General features: G+C 34.0%; 1 protein-coding gene across 3 annotated transcripts in view; it reads left to right on the top strand.

Annotated features, from left to right (window-relative positions):
* Window positions 1-9,217, top strand: part of GPR155 (G protein-coupled receptor 155) — a 46,420-nt gene that overhangs the window by 20,489 nt on the left and 16,714 nt on the right. For all 3 annotated transcript variants that reach the window (XM_008568387.1, XM_008568386.1, XM_008568388.1), the window contains 4 exons: window positions 78-168; window positions 1,368-1,578; window positions 3,115-3,219; window positions 8,050-8,186. In XM_008568387.1, the coding sequence (XP_008566609.1) occupies window positions 78-168; window positions 1,368-1,578; window positions 3,115-3,219; window positions 8,050-8,186 (544 nt within the window). The remainder of the gene's footprint in view (window positions 1-77; window positions 169-1,367; window positions 1,579-3,114; window positions 3,220-8,049; window positions 8,187-9,217) is intronic.

Here is a 9,217-nt window from a genome sequence, read left to right as displayed (position 1 = left end):
TCTGCTTGCTTATGTGTTATGTTTACACAGTCACTATTCATTTTCTTCTTCTCTCTCAACAATCCTTATTATTATAGAATTCCTGCTGTCCTCGTTGGTGTTCTCTTGATAACTGGAAAACACAATGGAGATAGCATTGATTCAGCCTTCTTTTATGGAAAAGAGCAGGTGGGAAGAGTTTATTGGCAGCTCTGTTCTCGAGAACATCTCTTTTTAGCTTGTTAATGTGACTTGCTATGCTTACATTAATATTAACTTTGAAAATCGATTCCAACTTATTGTACCTCACCCCGGTGATGCTATATCACTTTGTCACACTTCAAAATTGGTGAACATTTTGCATATCTGAGTCTATTTTTAGCTGAATGTTTCTTTTTTTTTTTTTTTTTTTGACTGGTAAAGGGATCGCAACCCTCGGCACGGTGTGGTCCGCACCACGCTCAGCCAGTGAGCACAAAGGCCATCCCTATATAGGATCCGAACCCAGCTTCAGCGCTACCCGCGCCGCACTCTCCCGAGTGAGCCACAGGGCCGGCCCAAGTTGAATGTTTCTAAATGCTTAAAACTTTTTGAGTCTTCTTAAACACACTGATGAATTATGTTTCCTCTATTGGAGGAAAAAATGATTAATTTAAAGCCATTTAATAAGTTAGCAGTAATGATAAAGGTCAATTATTGACTCTTAATCCTATTGTAAATATAAATTTCAGAACAAAAAGAATCTGAGAAAAAGTGTAGTTGAAAAGCTATAGAGTAGGAAGCTTGTGGGACCTGCTAAATTCCTTAGGGGGAGGACCTAATGGTATGTATTTTTTTTAAAACCTCACCATACGATTTTTATTTCTTACCTTTTTTTTTTTTTATGTTTTGTAATTTTGGATTTTACTGAGTTTTTGCAAGAATAAATAAGATTCTGTATATAAGGGAGTAGCACTGGCATCTAGTTAGTGCTCAATAAGTATCAGGTATAATTATTTATTTTTAGTATCACTACCATAAAAAAGTCCCTGGTTGACTGAAATATGCTTGAACTACATATTAAAGTGAGCAAAAACTTAGAAGTAAAGAAAAGGTCTGTAAGAAATAATTTAGATTACCCGCAAAGAAAACCAGTGGCTTTATTGGCAACAAATTGCTGTACAATGACAAGCATCTATCACACTTTTATGATTACAAGCAAACCCTAATTTCTCTACAAGTCATTTACATTTCTTACATAAGCTTATCCTTTTTAAGAACAATGTTCTAGAGTATTCACAGCTATGGAGATATATTTTTTACCAAAAAAGGGTCCTTAACCTACTGTACTAAGATTATCAAGATGGGATTGTGGAAAGTGATCTAACGTCTTTTTCTAACGTCGGCAGATGATCACCACTGCAGTCACCCTGTTCTGCAGCATTCTGATAGCTGGCATTTCACTCATGTGCATGAACCGTACCACCCAAGCAGGACGCTATGAAGGTTTTGACCAGTCTCAGAGCCACAAAGCAGTGGAGCCTGGAAACACTGCTTTTGAGGAGAGTCCAGCGCAAATAAATGAACCAGAACTTTTTACAAGTTCTATCCCAGAAACAAGTATGATCCTTAAATATAAAGAAACTATTACATGCCTTTATAGCATGTATCCTAAATGTTTGTTTAAAGGAACTTCCTTGAACTATTTTGAGTATCATAGGTATTTGTCAGATGCAGAACTTGAATAATAATAATAGAAAGAGCTTGTAAATTCATTCATTAGATTTTTATTTATAAGTCTTTCTGTGAAGATAATTTTTTGTTAAATCCTAAAACTTCCCAGGACCTGAGAGTTTAGAAAAAATTAACAACTGAAGGAAAGCCCTTCCTAGGAAACTAAGCACATACATTTGTGAATTTAACAACATTGTATCAGGCAAATGAATTGCAGGAGGCCTGATTAAGGCGTAGTTAATGATATGTCAAGTGTAGGCAAACTATAGTACATAGGCCAAATCTGTCCCACCACCTGTTTATGTATGGCTCACTAGCTAAAAATGTTTTTCACATTTTAAAGAGTTGGAGAAAAATTAAAAGACAAATATTTTGTGGTTTTAAAAAATTATAAGAAATGTAAATTTCAGCTTCATAATTTTATTGGAACACTTCCATGCTCATTCGTGTATTGTCTATGGCTGCTTTCATGCTATAATGGCAGCCTTGAGTCATTGCAACAGAGACCGAGTGGTCTGCAAAGACTAAAATATTATCTGGCTTTTTATAGAAAATGCCAAGCCTTGGTATAAGTGAAAAAATGATCCTAACAAGTATATAAGTGTTTTTGCTGCATCTTCTAGTATAAGTGAAAAAATGATCCTAACAAGTATATAAGTGTTTTTGCTGCATCTTCTAGTATAAGTGAAAAAATGATCCTAACAAGTATATAAGTGTTTTTGCTGCATCTTCTAGTATAAGTGAAAAAATGATCCTAACAAGTATATAAGTGTTTTTGCTGCATCTTCTAGGCTAGTAGGAGACAGGTTTTTGAAAGAAGGAAGTTTTGAGCTGAAGGAGAAGATTTAGATGAATTAATGAAAGTGGAAATTCCATACTTGTCAGCATAGGCCTAGAGACCCAAATGGGATTTGTGGAGGACCCTAAAGAATTACCCTGAAAGAAGGGAAGGCTTTTTGTTGACTGTTAGGGGTGGTTGTTTAGGAGAAAGAGGCCAAATAAAGAGCTTTCAAATTCAAGCCAAGGAATTTGAATTTACTGTAGTAATCAATAGAGTATTAGTACATGGTTTTGAGGAGTAATGAAATAAAAGCTGTATTTTAGGAAAGTGTTAGAATTCTTATTTCCCGAAGTACTGTGAGAACTAATAAAATAGCATGGATAAAAACATTTTTCCTTGTCTGATACAGTGGGGAGAAGATATGTAAAGGAGCTGATCCTTTGTCTGGCCCTCTTTACGTGTTAACTTCTTTATAAGTACATTTGAATACTTTTTGATAGATTTCACATGAAAACATTTCTACCGAGGCTGCATGGGAAGTGTATGTGAGTGGGTTTTGTTTTGTTGGTTTGGTATCTCTTGAACTTGTCCATTTCTGTTGTAGTTGGCCTCTACCCTTACATACTATTTTATCTATGCAGGTTGCTGCTCCTGCTCCATGGGAAATGGTGAATTACACTGCCCATCAACAGAGCCAGTAGCAAATACAAGCACCAGTGGGTCTGTGACTCCTCCATTTGAGAAAGGTAAGTGCCTCTGGGCTATGAGGTTGGAACAGAGGATTCCTTACCCTTATACCTCAAAAAAAAAAAACTCTACATAGAATTTTTATAGAAGGTACACTGTTTGAGAATATGGATTTTTATTTTTTTTTTCGTTAAATTTTTATTTTGTCAATATACAATGTATATGATTATTATGGCCCATCACCAACACCTCCCTCCCTCCTCCCTCTCTCCCCCCCCTCCAAGAATGTCCTTTCCGTTTGCTTGTTGTAACAACTTCAAAAAAGTATAGTTGTTATATCTTCAAACATAACCTGTGTAAGAATTGCCTATACTTCTTAGCACCAACTGAGTAGGGGTGTTTTATTTTTAGAATTGTTCTGTATATAGTTAAAAACTTTTTTTTCCAATTCTACTTAGATTTCAAACACCTAAATTCAAAAGAACAACATGATTGGGGCTTTTGAAAAAACCCTCATGAATAAAATAAGAATATTGATTAAAGAAACAATCTAGGAAGGAAAACATGAATGATTTTGAATTAAGAAAACTTGCTTCAAAATATTGGGGACAGCATTTATATAAGTTAGAAGGAGTAAATTATAGGGCAAAAACTACAGACTTCACTGAAATAAGCTTGGTTAAAAAAAAAAATGGAAATAAAGTTCCCTGAAGTCTGATCGATGTAAAGAATAGTTATCTCTCTTTCAATCTTTATTTCTTGTTCTTAGGTCTTCTAGCAGTTTCCTTGTTTCTTTTGAAAAAGCGAGAGAGGGTACACATTCCTGTTGGAATCATCGTCATCGCTGGCTGGGGGTAAGTCTGTAGTTTTCTGCTTGCTTATGTGTTACGTTTACACAGTCACTATTCATTTTCTTCTTCTCTCTCAACAATCCTTATTATTATAGAATTCCTGCTGTCCTCGTTGGTGTTCTTTTGATAACTGGAAAACACAATGGAGATAGCATTGATTCAGCCTTCTTTTATGGAAAAGAGCAGGTGGGAAGAGTTTATTGGCAGCTCTGTTCTCGAGAACATCTCTTTTTAGCTTGTTAATGTGACTTGCTATGCTTACATTAATATTAACTTTGAAAATCGATTCCAACTTATTGTACCTCACCCCGGTGATGCTATATCACTTTGTCACACTTCAAAATTGGTGAACATTTTGCATATCTGAGTCTATTTTTAGCTGAATGTTTCTTTTTTTTTTTTTTTTGATGACTGGTAAAGGGATCGCAACCCTCGGCAGGGTGTGGTCCACACCACGCTCAACCAGTGAGTGCACCAGCCACCCCTATATAGGATCCGAACCCGCAGCCTCGGCGCTCCCAGCGCCGCACTCTCTTGAGTGAGCCACGGGGCCAGCCCTATAAATTCATATTTTTATTATCTCAACTATATCTGCTAACATGAGACAATAGTACCATATGTGTGAAACATTCTGTTAGTCAGTCTACTGTTAATGCATGGTCTGTGTTATGGATTTAATGACCTCTTGCTGTAACTATACCTGGAAGTGGGGACCTGTGACTATAGACTGTTTGGTATTTAGAATTGCTATATAGGCATGTTAGAGATGTCTGATGTACACAAAATATTATTTCAAGTATTTAATAGTTCTAGTTATATATTTCTATTACTAAGACACAATATTCCTCCCCAAATTTGAATAAAGGTATCCAGAATATACAAGGAACTTAAAAAACTTTACAAGAAAAAAACAAGCAACCCAATAAAGAAATGGGCAAAAGAGCTAAGTAGGCAATTCTCTAAGGAGAATATGGATTTTTAAATGAGATGGGGGAAAGTGCTTATTGGATAATAATTATGCATAGATATAGCACTCATTTTTAAAAAAAATTTCTTATAAATAAGTTTTTAAATGAGATGGGGGAAAGTGCTTATTGGATAATAATTATGCATAGATATAGCACTCATTTTTTAAAAAAATTTCTTATAAATAATAGTATTATACACACACGTGTGCGTGCACATGCACACACAAATTTTCCAATAACTTTAACCCAAGTGATAAATCCAAGAACTTTGCCCTAAAGGCCATTTTTTTAAAAACCTTTTTTTCCTTGTTTTAGAATCTGAGACTTTTCTCCCACTCTCATCCACCAGGACCAGAACTAATTAATTAGTGCTTAATTACATTTTTAATCTTTATGCTTTCAATATGCCTTTTATTGTAAAATAAGGGGAAAAAAACCTTCATTTGTTTATTTACTTTTGATGGCTGGCCGGTAAGGGGGTCCAAACCCTTGAGTTTGGTGTTATAAGGCCTCACTCTAACCAATTGAGCTAAGAGGCAGCCCCTGGGGGAAAAAAAAGTTTAAAAGTAACAACCTTGTGGCATATAGACTAAGAGACTGAATCACACTTGTGGCCTGAATTTCAAATAATTTAAAACAACTGAACGCAATTATGTAAAATGGCAATGCAATTTCAGTTGACTATGCTTATTTATAATCAAACTAGAAAGGGAAATCCCCCAATGTGTTCTTTGTGATGAGGTATATGTGAATTGTATTGTTGTTAAAGTAATTATGTTTTTATATGAGAAACATGAGGATTATAAGAAATGATGTATGCAAATCACTTAGTATACACACATCACAAATCACATACATACATCACAGTGTGTGGTATACATAGCAAATGGCATTCAGTAAATATAGTAGTAGCAGTAGTAGTTGTTATTCACATGGGGTTTATATTTGGCTGCTATCTGCCAGCTAAGAATGAATCTTGATGGTAGCATTTACGTTTCCATAAAAGGGAGTAAAAATATATCAGATGTCGAGCATTCACTGACTTTTTCTGATAGGAAACCCCTTCTGGCATTCAGTTAACCTCTTAGTTTTTAAAGTTTCTAAAATTAATGATTCTTTACATCAGAATTCCCAAGCCTTTCCTACTTAATTTTTTTCTCCCTACACAATATATACTTAATAACAAATTTGACAAATAATCTGATTCGGCAACTTTTTTTGCCTCCCACATTTCCTTGGGCTTTTGTTATCTATCATTTTCTTCATTAATGATGTTGATTCCTGAAAACTCTTTTAAATTATTAAAGGCTTCTTGGATTTTCTGATCATATTTTTCAAAAATTATATAGAATGAGAGTCATTTGTATAGGGCTAATCATATAATTTAGTATCATTCCTGTGTGTGAAATAAAGTCTAAAGGAAATCAAATCATGGGCAAATGAGAATCTTTAGAGTTAAACAATATTATTCATTCCCCACACCTTGGCATAGCACAAAGGCAAAATAAATATTGCATTTAGTTTGTTGAATGGCAGCAATGTGTGAAAAGGCAAATGAAAGATAGTGAAATTTATTTTTATCCATTTTTGTAATATCTACACATAATGGTTTTTTTTGTTTGTTTTGTTTTGTTTTTTTGGTGGCTGGCCAGTATGGGGATCCAAACCTTTGATCATATACATTTTATTTTACTTTGTTTATTTATTTATTTATTTTGGTTTTTCTTTTTCTGTACATAATATTTTAAAACCAGGTTTATTATATATACTTCTAGATTTTTCTACACGTAGATATGTACAAATAATTTTTATTAAAATAGAATCATGCTGTAAAGACAGTATGGCAGCCTTCCTTCTTTTTATTTAGCAACATTGTGGACTCTCCCCCATGCCATTGACTATTATCCTATTAAGACCATGCTTAATGGTTGTATATGTGCTTTTCTAAAAAGTGGCTTTAGGGAATACAAATTTTTACTTTTAGCTTGGAATAAGAGCTATAAAATTGTGGTTTTTTAACCACTGACTTTTATAAGACTGTATGTTAGACTAGACACCTATTTTGTAAAAAATTTTTTTGTTGATTTTTTTTAGTTTCGTGCCATAGATAGTGTGGAGCTGAGGTAGAAACAAAGGTTTCTTGGGAAAGATTTCTCACCTCTATTTTAGGACAGGGAACAGTCCTGCCTATGATTTGGGTTTGGTTCTACATGTGAACAAAACATAGTGTGTAATATTTATTAGGTTGTGAGCCACGGGCCGGCCCCTTAAAGGTCTTTTCTAAGGCAAGTTTTAAACTCTTTAATGAAAGGCAAGAGGTGATAGTAAATGTGTTTTACAGTTAGCTAAAAATAGGTTATTTATGACTGATATGTAGCCATAATAATCATATACATTGTATATTGACAAAATAAAAAATTAAAAAAAAAAAAAAATAATAATAATAATTGTTCACGTGAACTACGAAGTTAAAAAAAAAAAAAATCATATACGAGAAGTGTCAGATAACATTTTGGTCACTGACTGCATATACGATAATGACTATACTATATAGCCTAGGTGTGTAGCAGACTATACCACCTGGGTTTTTGTAAAAACACTCTATGATGTTTGCACAACAATGAAATTGCCTAATGATGCATTTCTCAGAACGTATCCCCTTCTTTAAGTGACATATGACTGTGTGTGTGTGTGTGTGTGTGTGTGTGTGTGTGTGTATATATATTTGTATTGTATATAGCTTATGTAATTATATATACAATTATATATAATTATATAATATAGCTTATATTACATAATTATATTTACATTATATTACATAATTATGTAATACAGCTTATATAGAATTATATATACAGTCTATAACACTATTGATTAAGGAACTATGTATACTGGTGTTTTTTTCTGGAAAAACAACATGAAGGAGCGTTCCTACAATTTCGTCTAAAATAATATACTGATTCTTAGCTGAATATGCTTTTTTCTTGTTTTTCTTAGGAAGTCATTATAAATTTAAAATGCATTCAGATAAAAAGCTCTGATTACAAATTGTGTGTGTACTGTTTTATAGATGATCATTGTGTGAGTCGCTGTACCTCCCAGAGCTGCATGTTAGCCCAGGAAGAAGAGCAGTATCTACAGAGTGGAGACCAGCAACTGACTCGACATGTGTTCCTCTGTTTACTTCTCATTATTGGCCTGTTTGCTGTAAATGTTTCTTCTGGTTTTGTTTTGGGGCCATTTCTTTAAGTGCTTGGCAAAGGTTTTATTCAGACTTCTGGGAGAAGCTTAGTTGTTGCTTTCCAGGAGTGTGGTGGCTAGGTCATCTGATTTCTAATCTTGAGCTAAATGTTTCAGGGAGGGGTGGGGCAGGCAGAATAAATCATTCACATTACCCTGTTACGTAAGTGCTCCAGTAGGCTATTCTGCTTAGAATCACTTATTTATTCTATGTTCTGAACCTAGAATTTGGTAAAACCAGACATCTCCATGATGTGTTCAGGGCTGCTTATTCCTAATGTACTTGACTGACCAAAGTGGATAAATGCCTACATTATCTCTCAGAAGATATTCCTCAGATAAATAAACTTTAAAATAATTTTTAATTATGAAAATAACATAACCACTTTATACTATTGATACAGGATAAAGAGGAAAAATATCCATCATACTACTGCCTTCTTTTTTTAATACATTTTTCATGGTTCTAATCACACATACAGATTTACATATAGCCTGCTTTTGTCACTTATGTCAAGCATTTTTGTGTTGCTCCATAGTGTTCATAACCATTACTTTAAATGGCTCCCCAATAAACCATAGAAGAGATACATTATAATTTACCCAACAACTTCCTTATGAATTATTCCTAGCTTTTCAAAATGCTCTAATGAACATCTCCATGCATTATATTTCCTTATGATACATTCCCAAAGTTGAGAAATCCAGACCAAACAGTATAAATATTTCTGTGACTTTAGATGCATTCTACTAAGTTGTTTTCCAAAAAGGTAGTTTAGATTTATAAAGTGCCCTCACCAGCATTAAATATTGTTGACTTTTTAATTTGGTAATTTTATAAGTGAAATACAGAACTTTATTTTTTATTTTTATTTATTTATTTATTTATTTTTTCCTTTTTGTCTTTTTTTTACTGACTGGTAACGGGATTGCAACTCTCGGTGTCGCGCCCGTACCGGACTGGGACCGGCAACGGGATCGCAACCCTCGGTGTTGCG

Source organism: Galeopterus variegatus, unplaced genomic scaffold, assembly GCF_000696425.1.
Source record: "Galeopterus variegatus unplaced genomic scaffold, G_variegatus-3.0.2 Scaffold405, whole genome shotgun sequence".
NCBI classification, from domain to species: domain Eukaryota; kingdom Metazoa; phylum Chordata; class Mammalia; order Dermoptera; family Cynocephalidae; genus Galeopterus; species Galeopterus variegatus.
Note: the sequence above shows the minus strand (reverse complement) of the source record. Positions and strands in the feature narration are given on the sequence as shown.